The 20,655-nt window shown below is 44.2% G+C and overlaps 1 protein-coding gene and 1 non-coding gene across 3 annotated transcripts; one reads left to right on the top strand and one right to left on the bottom strand.

Annotated features, from left to right (window-relative positions):
- Nucleotides 1-760: 760 nt before the first annotated feature.
- LOC119115176 (Krueppel-like factor 7) lies at nucleotides 761-18,365 on the top strand. Of its 2 annotated transcripts, XR_005096107.1 has the most exons (5): nucleotides 761-1,197; nucleotides 12,020-12,629; nucleotides 14,363-14,486; nucleotides 15,061-15,717; nucleotides 16,098-18,365. XR_005096107.1 is itself a non-coding variant. In XM_037239452.1 (4 exons), exons 1-4 carry the CDS (start codon nucleotides 1,096-1,098, stop codon nucleotides 15,110-15,112), a joined length of 888 nt encoding a protein of 295 aa, XP_037095347.1. In that variant the 5' UTR covers nucleotides 761-1,095; the 3' UTR covers nucleotides 15,113-18,365. The 2 variants fall into 2 exon arrangements, 1 of the variants encoding a protein (XP_037095347.1); XM_037239452.1 differs by having other exon boundaries at nucleotides 15,061-18,365.
- On the bottom strand, nucleotides 8,555-8,636 carry trnas-gcu. The gene has a single exon. It is a non-coding gene; the product is annotated as a tRNA-Ser (tRNA).
- Nucleotides 18,366-20,655: the final 2,290 nt, after the last annotated feature.

The following is a 20,655-nucleotide window of genomic DNA, read 5'->3' as shown; positions in this document are numbered from 1 at the left end:
GAGGGAAATGTCATGTGACTTTTTCTTTGTTGGACTTAATTCCCTACACAATGTGTGCTTCAACTGCTGCTTACCAAGCACATTTATACTGTACATAGTGCACCTGATACCACTAAATAGTCTTGAATTGACATTTAGGTTAGGTTTCATTTCAGTTCCCAAACATGACATGCAACTTCTGATAATCTTAAACAATTTTGTGATGTCAAAATCTTAGTTTAGATGTCCCATACCAACAAGACCACCGCCATTTCTGTAGTTTATTTTTAATTAGCATCATGCTTAGCCACAGGGTCTAGCCAACCCAGTCATTTGACCCGAAGTGGTGGGAGAAGGTCTGCTGACTCTGCTCCGTTTCATGCAGCTTGTAAATGTACTTTCACATGTACGCTCCCACTGCTTTCTGACGCTGCTTGTTTTTGGAGAACTACTCGCTCATGTGCGTCCTCTTAGGTCCTCACAGGACTGACTGGCTGGAGCGTTGCTCGGCTCAATTTAAAGCTCGCTAAAAATAACTCACCCCCCTCTTTGCCCAAAGAGGCGGGGCTGACAGCGGGAACCAACCAATGGCGAGCCTATCTCCCAACAAGTCCCGCCTCCAACCTCACCAGCAGCACCCCCTTACGTGGCCGGCGCTGACATCATGAAGCCGATTTACCTTATATGGTCACGCGAGCAAGTGAGTGACAAGAGACTTCACGCCCCCTCTGGTCCCCCGCTTATGTGGTACCTGGCAACCCGCAAAAGCCTGCATGGCGAAGCTGCGTGGCTTGTGCCGAGAAGCAAACCTGGCAACCCGCAGCCTGCATGGCGAGCTGCCTGTGCGGAAGCAAACCTGGCAGCCGCGAGCAGAGGCGGAACCGACAAAACTAAGCTTCATTTTTCTCCTTTTCAACAAATTAAAATTAAAGTGCGCGCTCATTCTGAGCTTCCCTGCTTCAGCTGTAGTTGTTTTTTTTCTTTTTCTTTTTCTCTCCCCACCTAAACGTGAGATGAGGAAATAATTGTTTGGATGTGACACTTCCCGTGCGGACTTTTTTTGGGCTTGATTGTGGACGTTTTTCTTTTACTTCTTGTTGTTCTTGCACAACAAGCATGGACGTGCTGGCTAATTACAGTATTTTCCAGGAACTCCAACTGGTGCACGACACTGGTTATTTCTCCGCGATGCCTTCCCTGGAGGAAAACTGGCAGCAGGTCTGTAAGCAGTTTTTGAAAAAAATGTATTCATACATATAAATATTTGTAATAATTTGCACGTTATTCTTTTTTCAGTCATTACTGTCCAGTTTGGCTTGTCGTTTTTTCCCCCTGAATTATATATTAATTTCCTCGCTCACATGGATCGCAGCGCGGTCCGCTGGCAGGCACACACGCACGCGGACGCACTCGTAAAAACAGTCACGTGCCTTCCTTTCGAAAAGAAAAAAACAAATCTATATTTTTGAATGTTGTACTTTTAGCCCCACCCCTGAATAGCTTTTAAGATTTTCTTTCCCCTTTACGCATTTAAACGTGCTTTTCTTACGTGGAGCGTTGTTGTGGTGCGTGCGCGCGCCTCGGGCGCGATCGGGCTGCGCGCTTCAGCTCTGATCTGATCGATGCGTACGCACGCACGCGCCTAATGGCCGCTGGCTCCCTTTACTAAATAATACATGCACACCTGTCATGGCGAATTTGCAGACTAAATTATGTATCATCATCGTCGTGCACGCGCGTGTGTATAAAATGTTTTGTTGACATCAGGCTCCATGTAAATCATATTCACGCTCATCACGTGCTCACCAAAAGCTATTAATGAGCACGTGGTATGTTAATTGGCGTGTGTGTGATGGTTCCACACTGATGGACATTGAATGAGCACAGCTGTGACCAGTATGTGTGTGTGTGTGTGTGTGTGTGTGTGTGTGTGTGTGTGTGTGTGTGTGTGTGCGCGTGCGCGTGTGTGTGGCCCACATGTCCATTACGCCTACAGTACTGAATGAAGCCCCGCCCCATCCATTAAGTCTGCATTTACTCGACAGCAGTAAAAACTGTCATTTTCCACCTTTTTTGAGGTGGGGGGGGCGTGAAAGGCAGTGACGCGGAATGGGGGACAGTCATTTCCTCGAATACCGAATTCCTCGAATCAGACTTATGCAGTTCTTTTGAGGGCTCTGTAGATTCGTTAAGAGGGAACTTTACCTGCTTTTTTATGTAAAAGGCAACAATATGGAATAGGGGGAAGAAGTGGACCAAGTCTGCAAATTCTGACCTCTAAGTTGTCACTCAAAGCTGTAACTTAAAGCTTGTGTGTGTAACCTATGCCAGGGGTCGATAATAACAGTTATGACTCCTCATTTGTTGTCATTAGCGTTGTAACATGGTTGCTGGCTTCTATGGAGTCTGTTATTGAAAATCTGACAAGTCTTCACACGCATTGTGTGGCTGGTAGGATGAAGTTAGCCGCCATTCGCTAACTTAGCAACAGGCTAAGTGTAAACATTGTCTTTGGACCAGAGGCTATTTCATGACTTTAGCTTGTAGCATAGATTGGACTAGACAATTGACACAAATGGACATCAAATCCCATTTGAGCTAATTTGCTGCACGGCATCTTAAGCGATGATTAGTATTCTTGTAAACTCATGACATTTGCTGTCTTATGATTTTTTTTTCTCCTGCAAAGTCAGCATTCTTACAGTTAATCTTACGTAGAAGACCGAAACTAGAAACTACATGTGGTTGCGCCACAATAATGCGCGTGTCCATGTTTGCCTTCAATAATGATCCCCTTAATGAAACTGTAAATGGCGATATCATTAGAAATAAAGTAGCGTCGTCGTATTAATAGCTGTAGTTAAGTCAATAAAAGCCTCGCCAGCCTCTATTACTCTTAAACGTATCAAGCTATGTCAAGTTTCCTCAAAATTCTTTCTCTGCAGCGACGCACACGTGCACACACTGGCATCGTCATGTTTGGTTGCTTCCTGTGTCTTCTGCTTCTTTGTCCTCTCTCATCAACTGCTTTGCCCGACTGCTAAACACACACACAAACACACACACACAGTCCCGCCTGTCTGTTAGCCTTGTTGCGTCTGACAGCAGCATGTAGTCTTCGCCGTATAATTGCTGCGTCTGTGCCGATTGGGAATGATGTGATGGCCTTTTGGGATTTGTGTGTGTGTGACAATAAATCCAAATTTTCCAGACTGGCGTAACATTTCCTCCTGCTATTTTTACCACATCCCGGTTAAAAGCATTTTTCCCTTCCCGCCTGTTGCGCTCTGTTGTCGTTTCATCTGTTTTCATCCCGATTGATGGATTGATCCACCACGGCGTCACCACAGATCCCGGCGACTCGCCAGACGCTTGCGTGCCGCCGATATGCCGCCGATCCGATTCGGCGCGGAGCTGAATTCCCGATGGGAATCACGGCGGCACAAGAGATAAGAACAGAGAGAGGCGTTTACATCGGCCGCTATCGTCTGCACTCAAATTACTTTTTGGCAGCTTGCCGTCGGGGTATCGAGTGCACCGCTAGCATACTTAATAGATTCAACAATTTTTTGATTTCAATAACAATACTACCCCAACTTTGACATTGTGATGTTTTCGAAGCAAAACAACCCACTTCCTGTTTCCTTCCAGGCATGGGTCGTGAGACTTTTCATGCATTCTGATACAATCCACACCGAGTTTCGTGTTGATTGGTTCTGCTGAGTAGCCAAGTGCACTTTTGATTGTCTAAATACGAAGGGGATCAAAAGTATCTCATCATAAAGATTTTTTGCTCGACCAGCATTTGGCATCCAAACCAAACTTACAGTTTTGATTTGTATGGCAGCCTGTTTAGGCAGGTGCTTCTGAAAATGGTCTGATTGCCAATCAATTAATCATGCCTGTCCCGAGGGTCTGTTTTTTTGTTGGCACACGCGCACACACACACACACACACACACACACACACACACACGATTGCGTAAGTTAACAGCTGCTTCCTGGTCAGACAAAAAGAGGAAACAAAACAAAGAATGAAGAACAGAGGAAGTGAATGACTGAGAAACTGAATGACTGGTCATCTTCCTAATCCTCCTTCACTTTTTTTTTTTATATCAAACTTCCTTTTTTTGAAATTTGTAATGTGAACATTTTGCTCGCCGGAACTTGAGGCGCAGACGTTGCTAATCAAAGTGCAGATCAGCAGATTTCACAGATGGAAAGAAAAAGTGATGAAAACACAAAGCTGATCTTTGATGAGCAATCTGCGTTTGATTGATCATCTTCCCTCTCCTTGCTGGGAGGCTGCACATCAATTCATTTGTGTAGCACACACACACACACACGCACTCACACACCTAGGTCGGCTGTAATTCAGGAGGCGAATGAGGCGTTCAGTCGCCGGCGCGGGAGATTAAATAAGAGACTATTACCGGGACAAACTAGTCGGGAGTACGGCGCCGTCAAAGCGGAACAAATGAGGCACGACCACAAAGTTGGGTTGTGAAAGTCGTCCTCATCTTTACACATGACTGGCTCTGTGGGTGTATGTATGTGTGTGTGTGTGTGTGTGTGTGTGTGTGTGTGTGTGTGTGTGTGTGTGTGTGTGTGTGTGTGTGTGTGTGTGTGTGTGTGTGTGTGTGTGTGTGTGTGTGTGTGTGTGTGTGTGTGTGTGTGTGTGAATGAAAGAAGTCAAAGGGGATCAAAAACAAGGCATGATTAATATCTTGGCAGTCATTGAATATTTTAAATCAGCTGTCTAAACGGGCTGCCATACAAAATAGAAGAGAAAGTCAACAGCAAGACAAAGTTTTTCTTGTGTGCTTTTAAAAAGACAGCGGGCAGTATGAGTTGCTCAGCAATCACTGACTGCTTTATAGCAATTGGCTAAAAGGGCTGCAAGAGAAACAAATCTGAAAGAAAGAAAGAAAAATTTGCCTGCTTGAATGGACATTATTGACTATTTCAAACAGGCTGCGGGGAAGCAAAACATAAGCCAAGGTTTTCCCCTCCATTGTTCCTAAACTGCTTTGATTTGGTTCCGCAAAATCGACAGAATGATCTAACGATTTATAGATTGATTTGTTGTCTTGTTCTGAGTGTTCTGACCTCCTGTTCCCTCCCAAAATGTGACTCGCTTGCTTCCCGATGCCTCAGTTCTGCATGATGGACAAGAAAAAAATCAATTGTACTCTGCCGTCGTCTTTTTCATCCAGCAAACTCATTTTATGCGTGTGCGAGCGTGTGCGAGCGTGTGTGTGTGTGTGTGTGTGTATACATGTGTGCGTATGTGGCGAGAGAGAGAGAGCTTGCCAACACGGCCTGAAGCTAGCAGGACAACACACACACATACACACGTGTAAAGGTTACATACAGTTTTGGTTTACATGAACTTTTAGCCACATGAGTTGCGTTGTTATGGTAACGTTTAATGCTGCCTGGCTCTGTGTGTGTGTCTTTCTGTCTGTCTTTCTGGATGTCTGTCTGTGTGTGTCTGTGTGTGTCTGTGTGTGTCTGTGTGTGTGTGTGTGTGTTGGGATTAGGGAAACGAGTAGAAAAAAGTGGTGCGAGTTCCCCCAAAAAGTGTGACAAGGTACCGTAGACACACATATACAAATTTCATTGGCTTAAATCAGCATTTCAGTTCTCAGCGACTCGGCTAGGTATTTGATGACTTCTGTCTGGCGCTCATTGATCTCGCGTGGCCGAACACTAACACCACGTTTATGTTCTAATCAATAGCAACACAACAACATGAAAGACCCTCCGGACGCTCATTTGGGCATGTCGCTTTCTTTTACACATTCTCTGTGTGTGTGGACTGTGTGAGAACAGAGTGTGCCACCATTCCAGCGCCGCTTCATGCATGGATGATTGTTGTGCGAGCGTGTGTAGAGTAAATGGGTCGATGTAGAGGAGGAGGGTGACCTTGGGAATAAGAGCGCAGACGTTTGTCTCGGAGGCGAGGAGCACGAAGACTAAACTGAGACACACGCTAAGATAAACATCGTGACAGGAAGTCCAGTCGATGAAGGGGAAGTTGTAGTACAGGAAGTAGAGGAAGTAGTAGGTCAGACTTCCTGTTGACCCCCCTCATCCAGTTTGCAATGTACTTCCAGGCTAGTCTACGTGTTGTATGTCTATTCATACATGATGTACGTTGACATGCTTTTAGTGTGTGTTGAGGCAATGCAAGTCTATGTGGTGCACTTTTACTTGATGCATCTCTACATGATCCATGTAGGCCAGCAGACCGATGATGTTGTCGTGGCAACGCAGCGTGAAGCCACAATGACTTTTGCTTTGTTTTGTGGGTTAGTGTAGTCTATGAGGAATACACAAATGTGTGCGTTGTGTGTGACTGCAGGCTCCTTGAGAGCTTTGCATATTCTCTATTTACGTTGCAGCTCCATGTGTGTTTAAAAGTAGCAGCTGCTTGAAGGTTTGTAATTACATTGATGCTAATTTTCATTAGCCTGTCTTTTGCATTATGTTAGCATGAAGCTAGTATGCATTCATTATGTTTTGGTAGAACATTTTGGTGTCTAAACCGACAATGTCAAAGCTGCTTTAAGGTTTGTATTAAATTTAAATTAGCCTGTCTATGACATTTGTATATATATTTCATTATACATTAGCATTATACGAGCATATCTTTATTAGACAGTGTGAGCATCGTCAGATTTACGGTAAACACCAACTGAGAAACTTTTGGTTATGTAACGTGAGATTGCTCGGAAGCAGGATGAGCCCCAAAAAATCCATATTGGTCATTAAATTATGTTCTATGTTTTATGAAGACTAATATGATAGAGTGGTATTGTCCTTGTTAAAAAAAAAAACACATAGTAAAAAAAAAATTCAAATTTTCTAATGTGTCACACTTTGTGTCGTGTAGTTGCCAAGTGACACATACTACATGTGAAAATGTCCTTTTTTGCCATTTTTTTGTGATAGAAAATTGGGAGTATTCCAAGATGACCTCATTTTTTTTCTTTTTCCTCCAAGAGGGAGCCTCTCTGTGATGCCATTCAGAGAACAGCATTTTATGTGTGCGTGTGTTCATGCGTGTGCGTGCATGTAGATGTGTGCGCATAGTACATGTGAATTATTTAGGGTTGAACTGCAGGACAAAGCAAAATGGAAATGTGGAGGGTGTTTCTCTTTTCACCCCAGGATGGCTCTCTAATGCACATCCGCACACACTAACTCACACATGCACGTATGAGTCATGTGACCCACCCGCTCTGCTTTCCAGCAAAGTGAGAACCACCACCACCCTAACCCAAAAAAAAAAAAATCTCTGGAGGTCAGACTGCGGTGAGGCCATGATGGTGATGGAGGTCCCCGGAGGCAACCAGGTGCTCTTTTGGTCCCCTCGCGTGATTGGTTGCCAAGGCAACCACATCTGCACGCTTGTCTGCGTCGCAAGTTGAAAGCAGTTGGTTGTCCTCGCAACATGTTTGGGAGGTCATCGGTCAAATTCATTATATCTGTTTTTATTATTACTATTCACATGAATGAACTTAGCCATATTTTTAAGTGATGAAATTATAAATGTACCTAATGAAACGGCCGCTGAATGCGTGTGACGGCCAGAACCCTTTTAATGTAAAAGCAATCAATGCAGACAAAGAGACACAGACACAGACGCGTCCAGTGATCATAAATACATTCATAAGCAGTGAAGTCATCACAGACACACACACACACACTCACACTCGCGCAAGCCTTTGTTTCACGCACACACGCCGAGTCACGCATGCTCACACTTCACAATGACCTAATCCCTGAACTCATCCCATCACACACGCACAGGCGCAAGTGCGCGCACACACATGGAGTCAAGACAAAGGGTTAATCCATTAGGACTCAACAACAGCTGAGACCTCCTTCAGGTTCATTGTCTTAAACAAGTCATCCGTCAAGTAGCTTCAAGTAACAGTACAGTAATCCTCATCACAACATTTTGTGCGTCCACTCATGGTGGACAAATTTCATGCATGCAAGTGAAACTGCCTTCAGGGCCTGATTTTTCCAAATAAATCAAAAGTAGATGCGTTAAAACAAAATGGCAGATGTCCTATTGTCCGGTGCTTGGCTTCTTGAGACTTTGTCGTCTGGCAAAATTCATGTGGCTAAGTGAATTTGGCTTTGGGGGCTGACTCTTCAAACGCGCCCTAGAACGTCCTATAGTGAAGGTGACTGAAGCTTGTCGCTCACTAATGTTCTCTTGCTAGCGGAAGAAGCATTAACAGCACTTTTAAACCACGCCATTGATGTGCTACTTTCATGCTCAATTAGCAAGGCAGACATAGTCTGCGTGCGCGCATATGGGCATGTTTGTCAGTGTATGAATGTTTGCATGAATTTGAATGTGCATGCTTGCAAACTTTAGTGACCCTGTGTGGGCATAGGTAAGTGAGTGGGTGTTGCAATGGGTAAGCAAATTTTAGTGATTGGGTTAGGTATGTAAGTTAGTGGGTGTCGCAACGGGAAAGCGCGCATGATGTCACAGTTTATATATTTGCATTACATAACTTTCACTTTTGGAGGTCGTGTTTGTCAAAATCAACCGACGAGGATGGGATTCGAACCCACGCGTGCAGAGCACAATGGATTAGCAGTCCATCGCCTTAACCACTCGGCCACCTCGTCCTGCTATACGAGAAACTGAAATATTCGTCTGCAATGTGTCACTTAGTTTTTTTTTTTTTTTTTTAAAGATGCATTTTTTTTTAAAAAAACTTTATTTTCCTGAAAAAGCCCCAAAACTTGCAGTTCTTTAAAGAAAAGAGAATAAGTATTTTTCAGTAAAATAAATTTTTACATTTTGTTCAAGCATTTATGAAAATCGTTGCAAATTTTGAAGTGAATTTTTTGCAACGATTCCCCATCGTATTTTTGGAGGCCAAAAAATTCATTTTTTGACAAAAAGTTGTCATTCTGAGAAAATTTCACGAAATACATTTTTAAAACAAAAAGTGTAGATATTCATTTTCAAAGTTTTTTTTTCTATTTCTGTCTTATGTTAAGAAAAAAAAATCAAAGATTTTTTGTTTGCAGAGAGGATTCTTTAATGATGCCGTGGAGACGCATTGCGATGTGACCGAATACCAACGTGATAAAAGCACACCGCTTGAAGGATGCTAATTAGGCACTATATTTCAGCAGCACTTGTCCAATTAACATCTTTTACACTGCCGATTACACACAATTTATCCTCATACAAATGCGTAATCATTTTATTAGTCGTTATTTATTTGCCTTTGAAGATTAGCGTTTGTTTTCGTTGTGCTGCAAAACGTGCCTTCGAGGATCTGCTGCTTTCACTGGAAATTCAATACAAAGAGCATTTAGCATTTCGTCTGTGTGTGTGTGTTGTGTGTGCGTGTGTGTGTGTGTGTGTGTGTGTGTGTGTGTGTGTGTGTGTGTGTGTGTGTGTGTGTGTGTGTGTGTGTGTGTGTGTGTGTCTGTCTGAATAGGATGTCTGGATGGCAAGCCTATTGTCTTCCTGGTGGCGCAGGGTAACATGACAAATAACTAGCACACACACGCATACACACATACACACACAGTGAGAGTTTAATTAAGAGAAAGCTCAGCTGACGGAGGAACAGATGATTCTACCGCCGATTCCAATCCCTCCATCTCAGCCAATTACTCAAATGGCCTGGGACACACACACAGGCACACACAGACACACACACACAGAATGAGCATAAGCCTGTTTAAGCAGTATTAAATTATGCTTCAAATTAAAAGCTTGTACCTGCCTTGTCCCCTTAGTCTAGTCACTAGACTCTCGTGTGTGTGTTTTTTTTGAGTGTGCGTGTTTGTTTCTTTGTGCATGTCTGCATGTGTGTGTGTGTGTGTGTGATTATGCTATTAATTAATTTTATGCCGTCGTATTTAATAAGCACAGACGGTGAAATTTTGTGTATTTGCTTGTGTGTGTGTGTGTGTGTGTGTGTGTGTGTGTGTGTGTGTGTGTGCGTGTGTGTGTGTGTGTGTGTGTGTGTGTGTGTGTGTGTGTGTGTGTGTGCGTGTCTGTGCATTTTTGCGTGTTTGTGTCTATGTGGATGTAAGTAGACATTTTTTAGGAATACAAAATAAAATGCCTCCCCGTGCATTTCAGTGCACGTCAATACTGTTCAGCAGTTTTATGTCATCTTGGATTGGTCATTTTTATGCACGAGAGCATAAAAAGAAAAATACAAGATGTGCTTATTATTTTGATCGTTCAAAAACTCTTTCATACACGCACTGAGGAATGTTTTATGAAAAATGAAATGTATAAAAAACACATTTTTTGTCGTACATCTGGGTAGGCCTATCTCTGCTTTTGGTGTTTGCTATTGAATGCAGTTATCAACTTTAAGTCATTATGCTCTTTACACACACACACACACACACACTCGAAGCCTCTTTTGCGTCTAATGAGCCATCAGAGCGCTCGCTCGCATCCATGGAGGAGGCGGAGCTTCAAAGAGCCTCTTTGACACGCGCCAAAATGCGTCTTAATTAGGAGCCATTTACGCACAAAAAGGAAAGAAAACACTCACCAGCTGAAGAGGGAAATAAACACACAGACGCTCACTCACGCTGAGTCATGATTGATGTCCTCCACACGTTTGCCGCAATTTTTATCTTTCTTACAGCTTAATGCAGGGCCGAGCGATTTTGAAACATAATCTAATTGCATTTTATTTTTCCCGCTGAATATTGTGATTACGATTTTAGACGATTAGTTTTTTTTAAATCACACGCTTTGCTTTTTCAAATTTTGAAACAAATATTTGACCTTTGTGACCCGGCTAGCATTGTGTTTACTTTGGGTTTGATGTTGTCGGGGTTCAGCCTTTGGTGTGATGATTGTGGCACTTGTGTTGTATCAGTGAAGTGTGATGATGCAGCACAAGTTTGACTTCATCATCATCCTCATGGTGGTTAATGATGTCATCAGTGTGCACTCAAACGTTTCCTGGAGGATCCACTTGACTCTGTTTGCTTTTTTTTTTTGCACTGTCAAAAGCCTCTCGGCTAGCTGCCTGCATGCATTCGTTATGGATACACACACACACACGCACGGTACATGGATCGTCTTTCTCACCGGCGCTTGTTTGTTGAAAAAAATGTTTATTTTAATGATTGTCACTCAGCAGTAGACCTCAGCTTCGGCCCATTTTGCCTCACCATGCAAACACAGCTATCAACGTCAAATTTCAAAATATACGTAATGACTGGAGTAGTTGCTTAGCTAACAAACAAACAAACTGAGCGTTAGCGATTGTTAGTTCAATGACACAACATATTAATTATTGCACATGTCATGCTCTACTGTGTCATACTGAGAGCTGTTCCTAATATTGTGACCAGCCCGTGTCTATAAAGGGCGTTCCATAGTACATTTAATATTCCAGATATATGAAACCTTTAAGCATACACAATGTCATTCTCAAGGTAACGCTGCGTGTTGTGACCTTTCTCCATATGTTGTGCACGCGTGTGCGCGTGTGTGTGTGTGTGTGTGTGTGTGTGTGTGTGTGTGTGTGTGTCTGTGTGTGTCTGTGTGTGTGTGTGTGTGTGTGTGTGTGTGTGTGTGTGTGTGTGCCTGTGCAGCAGTCCAAGACGTCAAGCAAGCAAGCTGATGATGCTGACATTCAACATCACTTCCCTCTCTGGCACATGCATAACATTTATACTCTCTCATGAAGCTGTTTTCACACGGCTTGTTAAAGTGCGCATTTCACGCATCGCTCTGCTCGGTAAACGACGATATGTCAAGGATGAAGTAAATCTGGCAAATTTCCACCTCTACGCTTGACTGTATCTCACTCACTTGTCCTGCCCCGTTGTGTCGAAATAGTCAGTGTACAAAAAGTTTTTTATTACACCAGATGCTGGTGGTTATCTGACATGTGCTGTGTTGCGGTGTGAAAATCCTGTCCTGTGTCGTTTAACATTTTTTTAACCCTCCAGACCGCTAGGTGGTGCAATAGTGCAACATTAACACATCTTCTGTGTCTTTGGTCTTTCAGACATGTCTGGAGTTGGAGCGTTACCTCCAGACGGAGCCCAGGAGACTGTCGGAGCTCCTGGACGAGGACCTGGACCGTTTCCTGGCGCCCGCCCTCGCACAAGGCAGCGACAGTGATGAGGAGCTTATTGATCCCCTCCTGGCCGGCTTCCCGGCGCAGCCCAGCCCGCTCCCCAAAGTCCACGCCAAACTCCTTCAGACTTTGACGGACAGCAAGGATCAGGTCATGGTGGCGGGGGTCAGCGCCGCCCAGCTGAGCGCCGCCGTCACGTCGCTAACGCCGCCCTCGTCCCCTGAGTTGGGGCGCCACCTAGAGAAACAGGCGGGCGGCGCGCTCACGCTCAAGTTGGTGGCCAAGAAGGTCGGCCTGGGGGCGGCCAAACTAGGGGCGGCCAAACTAGTGGCGGCCCGAGCGCTTACGTCTCCTCCGCCGTCCAAGCCCCCGATGCCGGCAGGGGGGCCACTCAGTGACGGCGACCTGGGCGGAGGGCTCGGCCTGGCTGGGGACTCGGTTGAGAACAAGAAGAGAATACACCGGTGTCAGTTTAACGGCTGTCGCAAGGTTTACACCAAGAGCTCGCACCTGAAGGCGCACCAGAGAACGCACACAGGTAACACAGATGTGACACACAATGTACAAATGTGCACAGTATGGTTTGATAATATAAAAGTACAGAGGACTGATGATAGAGCCTTGTGGTACACCTCATTATTTGCATACATTACACACTCTCCTGTGCTATACTATACAAGTGATGCGTGTCGATCCTTGACACATGCATGCTCATTGTGTGTGAATGTGTGAGTGTGCAGGGCCGCAGGTGTCAGACAGGCGCTCGTTTCACACCCGTCTCCCCTAATTGCCCCCCCCATCCACACACACCACAATCAACCCCCCCCTCCTACCCCCTCCTTTCTTAAGCGTACACACATACACAGACGCACACGCTGAAGGAGGCGTGCCCAGTCCTGACGCCACGGCAACCATGACGCCAGCCAATTATTGCACGACGAAGCAAGGATGCGTGATGGAGAAGTCACCTAGCAACTGAGAGAACGTGTGTGTGTGTTTGTGGCAGGTGTGGGAGGGGGTGAGAGATCGAGTGAGGGAGCTTGACAGACATGAACAATCTGGCAGCCAATTAGGGAGGAGAGTGATGCAGTTGCCTAGCAACCAAATTCAAGCATGAGGAAGAGGGGGGGCCTTGAGGGGGATGGGGGTCCTGTATTGAATGGGCATGCACCTTCATATTTATTTTACAAATGAACATTTTTCAAATATCAATATTGTGCCAAGGTCCATCCACTGCATGTGCGCTAGCGGTTGGCATATTAGAGCTTTTCAGGGGGTATGAGATTATTATCATTATTTTAAAAAAAGGCTTACTTTTAAAATCTGTACAACAACCAAGTACATTTCTTTTTTCTACATCACATTTGGAGATTATTGCAGATGTAAAAAAAAGGCAGCATTGATTAATGTTCATTGTAAATCCTAAAAAAAGGCAGATTAAGCTAATTAAACGGCTAATTAAATGGCTAATGAAAGTCCTAATGAAAGCGCTACGCTTGTAATGGGGAGGGCAGGATGCTGCCCACCCATATGTAACACACACACATGCCGTAGCATCATGGTGGATTAGTGGCGCCAGCGTTGCGCGGGATTATCCGCTAACAAGAGTGTGTGCGCCACCAGGACCTCCGGGCCCCCCCTGATTGTCAGGCCACTGCCACTCAGATCATGTGATGTCAGAACATGAGCATTGAACGCCATTACAAGTTTAGACAATCAAGAATCTGATTGGATAACAGGTCAAAGCGAGGATTGTGTCGATGTTCTGTTTGTATGCAGGAACTGTGTGTTATGCGTGTGCCCCTCTGAGGTCAATTCATTAGGCACACTAATGACATCGCTGTGCTCACGTTTGATTGACAGACTCAGCGATGTCTAAAAAGGCACAGTGTGAGGCTGGGAAGTATCCCGAATATTTTGACCCCGTGTGAAACACACACACACGAACGCACACGTGCCGAGAACAATACGACATCTCTGAGGGAGGAAACTTCATTTACATGTCACCTCGGGCTGTGCACGCGACTTGTAATGAACACAGTGCACCAGTAAAGACTTCATTTCCTGGACATTTATGACTGTTTATTGTGTTAAAGCACTGGGGCATGGCAATGTTGTGGTGACACCTCCTCTTTTGTGTGTGTGTGTGTGTGTGTGTGTGTGTGTGTGTGTGTGTGTGTGTGTGTGTGTGTGTGTGTGTGTGTGTGTGTGTGTGTGTGTGTGTGTGTGTGTGTGTGTGTGTGTGTGTGTGTGTGTGTGTGTGTGTGTTAGGCGAGAAGCCGTACAAGTGCTCGTGGGAAGGGTGCGAGTGGCGCTTTGCCCGCAGTGACGAACTGACGCGACACTACCGCAAACACACCGGCGCAAAGCCCTTCAAGTGCAACCACTGCGACAGGTAAACACACACACACACACTGAGAGACAGCTATGTTAAAAAAGTAAAACAATAAAACAGTCAGTCAGTAACAAAAAGCCAAAGACAAAGCGAGGCTAGCTGTTTATCACTCCGACACGTACACGCATACATACAGATAAACAAAAACAAACGCGGAGACCCACACATGCACACGGCCCTACAAAAACATACACACAAATATTAATCATGTTTGGGCCCCCTTGAGGTGAGCAGGAGGACGAGGACACAAAGAGGAGTGAAGATGAAAAGGGTTTGAGTGAGAGGGGCTCTCAGTGTAACCAGCTGGACCCCCAAAATTCAGACACGCTAACCGCATGGCCATCTGTCCACACAGACACACACACACACACACACACTTAAATCATGTGTGAAAAGCTCAAGTAGCAAAACCAAAGATATGGACTGCGAGATGGATCGACAGACAGAAATCAAGGGGAGGGTGGATGAATCTCTGGACAGATCCACTGATCACTCTTTCCAGATGGACGGATGTTGCACACAAATAGAATTAACACACAAAATATCAATGCCATGTCCTTGTGTGTACGCGCAGGTGTTTCTCCAGGTCCGACCATTTGGCACTGCACATGAAACGCCACGTCTGAAGGGGGCGCTACCGCAAAGCAGGACAAAACAAGAAGAAAGAAGAAGCCTGTCCACCATCACCTGGTGTCAGAAGAGAAGGAAAAAGAGGAGGAGGAGGAGGAGTAGTTAGATTGTCAGTTTTCATTCACTTACACACTCACTGTTTTTTACGTGCCGTCTTCAAACGCATCACGCCAGTTAAGCGTCTAGAATTTTCTCAGAAAAAAATCGTCATATGCTCCTATTTGTACAATCAAACCTTTTGGGGTTTTTTTACGGGTGGCAATGCGCCACGAGAACGCCATCCAGCTGAAGAAAACAACACAATCTGACATCCGAGAGACTTGCCGCCCTCTTGTCGGCTCTCCTCCGCCGCAATGGACCCTATTGGGCGGGAAAAAAATGCGCAGCGACACTTTGATTTTTTTTTTTTTTCTACTGGGAGAACCACAACAACGTTTCTTCTTGATGACACTTTTTGCTCTTTTTCTCATTTAGAGAAAATGTCTGAACTCAGCAGAATGTGAGAGGACTGGCCAATCAAAGAAACAGGAAGTGTATTTTTTAAACTTCTTGTTTGTGCCACATGATGTGTGCGGTCAAAAGGGACGCCACTAACTAGCTGGTGAGTTATCCGCCAAGTTAGCTACCAAGTTAGCTGGTAAGTAAGGCGCTAAGTTAGCCACTAACTCAGCCACTCACTTAACTGCTAACTTTGCTGCTAACTTGATATCCAATGACTGCACTTTTTTTTCTAATGTTCAACTCATTCTTTTTTTGTACTGCAAACAGAAAAAATACAAAAAAAATGGAAGAAAACCACTAAAAACACACAAAAACACATGCTGAACACACACGCACACAAACTTCACACGTAACTACTTAGCATAGTTTTTTTTTCTGATAACAAATGATCTGATTCTGATCTCCATGGCAACGTTTTCTTGATCCGCTTCTGTCATGCTTTTCTCTTTGGAAACATGAACCATGGACATTCAAACATAGACGCTGGAAAATCCTCTTTCCCTGGTGCCGCCGATGGCATAAATATCCCAAGGGTGGTCCGCAGTGCAGCTCGGAACAATCAAAACCAAAAACCTCCAATATGGATTCATCATTTTGAGGCAGCTCCACCACGTTTTTGTACAAGGGGAAGGGGGGTACGACAAAAAGAAATTCACCGCCATTAGCCCCTTTCACGCTGACCATCAAAGCCATTTTTTTTACCCGGTTTGCCGTTGTGTGTTACAGTCACCTAGCAAATTTCTCGGTTTCTGAGGTAGAATCAAGAAGGCTGTGTAAAAGGAAGACGGTGGAAATTTTAACAACGATTAAAAACGATTGTCCGACAAATATACTTACTTAGCTTCTGTATGAAAGACTTCAACCTCTCTAAATTGGCAATTTACAGTCTCTGTGTCCACAAAAGTGCTTGGAATGAGACGTACAATCACAGAAGGACGCTAGTAGCACTTTTCAAAGCACCAACATATGATTGTGTCTGTGGGAAACTTCTGTTTGATAGAAATTATTATTACAAAACTTTTTTCCCGTGCTTACGCCTCGCTCACCTTGGCTTAGTTTGTTTCGGCTTGACTCCCAAGCTAGCTGCCGATTAGCATTAGCACTATTAGCAACCCACAAGCGAGTAGCGAATGAAGCTCTTTTGAGTGCACAGGGACAACGTATCAGAAAAAAAAGGGGGGAATGTGAGGTGTTCCAGAGGTTTAATTGTGTCAGACCCCATTAGCGATGCGCTAACAAAAGATCATCTTAGCATAAACGGCCACTACATACAAAAACTGGCCTTCTAGTGTAAGATATTTTGGCTTGCAGGGCCCAATTAGCTGTTTGAGCTATAGCTTTGGTGTAGTTAAGTCATGTTAGCGCCGCACTAGCAGCTACTAGACGGAGGCAACCTTAGCATCAGCGGAGGTCCTCTTTGGGTTAGTTTTAGCTAAGGGTTAAGATTGTTGACTCCAAATGATTCCAAAGAGAGACTCACCAGCCAATCATGGAATAGGACTGGCTGAATTAGACGGTGCAATCTCACCAGTCGCCAGCTATGTCTGTTAGCTTTTGTAAATAGCGTGACTTCCTTAGCCACTTTCTGCTTTAGTTCTTGCCAACGTTGCACTACGTGATCACAATTCTTGCACTGCTATCTCATTAGCCGGCTAGCATAGTCTCGTTGCACTTGTCGCACATCCGCCACGCCACCAGGACAACAGCACGTCACATATCCAACACCTGTTAATCAAATGCCTTGACACTCAGTCATGTGACTCTCATGGCGTTGCTGCTATCACATGACTCATTAGCCACATTAGCTTTTTTTTTAACTGAAATCTGTCACCTATTTGTTGAGAATTCCTGAAAAAGTCACTCGTCAAACAAACTGTAAATTGAAAAAACAAAATTTTTAAAATTTAATTCTTAATATTTTCGGCGAAAGATTTTTGCCTCTGTAATTTTGTGCGTGACATTCTGAGTTGTAAAAACGTCTTGTTGGTGTGACTCAATGGTGCAATGCGGTACTGCAATAGCAATAGCTCCAGGCATTGAATTGACTATGACTGTTTTTAATTGGCTTATATTCATGTTTGAACAAAAAAAGAACAAAAAAAAATAGTACAAGTATACAAATCAAGATGTAGGCTTTTAGCTGTGATCACTGAGTCTCAAATCATACTCATTAGCTTCCTTAGCATCTGTTAAGCACATTTCTACAACCCAAACACACCACCATTTTTTTTTTGACTTTTGTGAAAAAGTCACATGAAAAATCACAAGTTGAATAATGTCCTCTTCTGAAATTTTACTATTTCTGGACATTGCAATGAAATCCTGACAAAAATATTTGACATACACTTGAGTGACTCAATGGCACCCCCAAAGAGGCAAAGTGGTACTGCATCTAAGCACTAGTTTGGTCATGCAATTATTTTTCTAAATCATTTTGAATCATCAATTAACGAGATGTTAAAAGTGACATTTTTCAGGGGGGGGTACTCTGATCAAATCAATTTTCTTTGTGGTTACTGAGTCCCATTGCCGACACCTTTTTTGCTGTACAAAGTGTTGAAATGATATGATTTGTATGATACGACATTATGTTGTTTATTGACGAGGGAGAGTTTATTTTTGTTACTGGATGTGTTTGATAATTGTTTTTTCTAAATTGGTATTGTATCATATCTATGCAACAAGTGTCCAGTGGAGCCTTTTTATTTAAGAATGTACAAATATGTGTAATAAATCGTAGAATCTCAACTCTCGCTTTTGTGTATTCCTTCTCAACTGATTGATGTTGTTATGCTGCAAGGATCCACTAGGTGTCAGTGTGGCTGTCAAGCGCACGTTTGAGCGCCCCCTCCAAACAGGAAGTGGCAAACTTCTCAAAAGGTCACCTTTGTAATTTGCCAATTGCCACAACGTCAGAAGACATTTGCAAGGTAAACATGTTTCCCCTTCCCATCATGTCAATTAATTGAATTGTTTTTGATAGCCTGATTAATTGTAGTAGCGTTTGTTATTGTGATTTAATAGGGTTAGCAGTTTCAGACCAGGGTCAGGCTTTTACAGGCTTTGGTTAGCGTTTCAGAGTAGAGCTTAGAATCTTTCCGTCATGTTCAACAAGCAAGTGTGTGTGTGTGTGTGTGTGTGTGTGTGTGTGTGTGTGTGTGTGTGTGTGCGCGCGCGCCTGCATGTGTGCTTTCCCATCATGCACTGCACCCAATTAAAACTCCTGATCACATTAGCATTCTTCCGCTGTGTGTCCAGCAGGCAATTGATGGGAAGTCAGCCAGCGGAGGCGACCAATTAAAAGTCAGCCAGCAGGTGGAGGCCGCCAATTAAAAGTCAAACATTCCTGATGCCCTCCAGCGTTACCGCCAGCGCTAACCGGGCAACACCGCTCACACTATGTATGGGAGATCATATCGGCGACACGGTCAGTTACCCACAATGCACTGCAGCTCTGCTCCTATCGTGTTGATTTGATCACACAAATTGCATTCAATGGGGAAGAGTGACTTGTATCGCACCAAAACTGGAGTCAATGTCATATCGAAATTGAATTGAATCGTATCAGAAGTGGAGTGAATCGTATGCTAAGGCAGCTAAACACGTGTAATACGTCGTAAACGCTCGCCGCGTTGAACGTGCGCTAACAAAAGTGTTTTGTTTACGCCGTGGAGGACGACTCCTCCTCAGCGTCTGTCTTGTTATCGCTAATTGAACGTCTCGCTCGTTAGAGAAGCAGCGGCTAACGAGCTGGAACTTTTTGATTTGGGCCAAGTTGGAGTGCTACCACACCACGTGTCAAATTAGGGAGTTGTAGATGCCTCTGTGTAGATGCCTGCGAGGGGGGGCGGGTGGTTTGGTTCATTCCTCATTTGTTGTGCTCGCTTGTTGCCACGGAAACAACCTCCCCCAAAGGAGCCGACTGACGCTGGATGCCCTTTAGAGCACATGTTTGTGCCAGAGTTGAGCGAAACAAAATGGAGCGTTGCTGTGTTCAACTTCATGTCAAAGCAATTTATTTGCACAATTTTGCTGGTTGGTTAATTTTTTACAGACAGTCCTTATTTGTTGACAAAACTGTGTTTGTTACAAAATGGTGCATTGTTGCAGAGAAATTCTATATTTTACCGCCCAAAAAAATGATAATTTAAATCCAAATCAAGCAGCATTTTGGAATCAGTAGGGAAGTTTAGAAAGATAGAGAGACAGGAAGTTGTAGGCGGAGAGACAGGAGGTGAGGAGGCGGCCAATGTGTGCCTGTGTGCGTTTGTGGGGGTGGACACAGGTTATGAGTTCAAGTTTGAATAAAAAAAAAACTCCAGCACACACAGCAAAAAAATAAATAAAAATCCTCATTTGCGGATCTGACTGAAGAGGCGTAATGTGCATGTGTGTTCCAGTAAGATGATGTCATCTCTGAATAAAATGTTACAGCAGTACAAGCCATGATGTCATTACTTGACAGGAAATGGAACACAGGCACAGGCACACACACACACACACACACGGCTCAATTTGACCCTTGCGTTAATGTTGGTGGAAAGAGCACCCTATTGATTTTGACTCCTAGTCAAGTCAAGTTTATTTGTATAGCCCTAAATCACAAGCAGTCTCAAAGGGCTTCACATAGACAAAAATTGACAATTATTCTCAAAGCATCCCCTGATCTTAAGCTCCCAAAAGGGCAAGGAAGAACTGAAAAAAACCCTGCCAGGGGAAAATGAGAAACCTTGAGAAGGGACCACAGATGGAAGGATCCCCCTTTCAGGATCACCAGGCTGCAATGGATGCAGAGAGGGCACAAATAATACATAATATGAAAATCAATGAAAAAGTGGATGTCCAAGTCAAAGCGAAGAGCTGCCGGAGGAGCCCTCAATTGTCCTGGCAGTGTCTTCGAGGAGGTTGAGCTGCAGTTCCCCCATCCTGAATTGGTCCACGAGAATCCAGATAGCCGCTGTCAGCTTGGGTGCCACCTAACCACCTCCCCAGCCGAGAAAACAAACTCCAGCCGAATCTGCCACTACAGGTTAATTAA

This window comes from Syngnathus acus, chromosome 21 (genome assembly GCF_901709675.1).
Source record: "Syngnathus acus chromosome 21, fSynAcu1.2, whole genome shotgun sequence".
NCBI classification, from domain to species: Eukaryota; Metazoa; Chordata; class Actinopteri; order Syngnathiformes; family Syngnathidae; genus Syngnathus; species Syngnathus acus.
The sequence above is the reverse complement of the archived record's forward strand: the minus strand, read 5'-3'. Positions and strand labels throughout refer to the sequence as shown.

Excerpts from the sequence above, each read along its gene's own strand:
- LOC119115176 (XM_037239452.1), top strand. The coding sequence starts at position 1,096 with ATGGACGTGCTGGCTAATTACAGTATTTTCCAGGAACTCCAACTGGTG. Across the intron at positions 1,198-12,019 it reads TGGAGGAAAACTGGCAGCAG|ACATGTCTGGAGTTGGAGCG; the intron begins GTCTGTAAGCAG and ends TTGGTCTTTCAG. Across the intron at positions 12,630-14,362 it reads GCACCAGAGAACGCACACAG|GCGAGAAGCCGTACAAGTGC; the intron begins GTAACACAGATG and ends TGTGTGTGTTAG.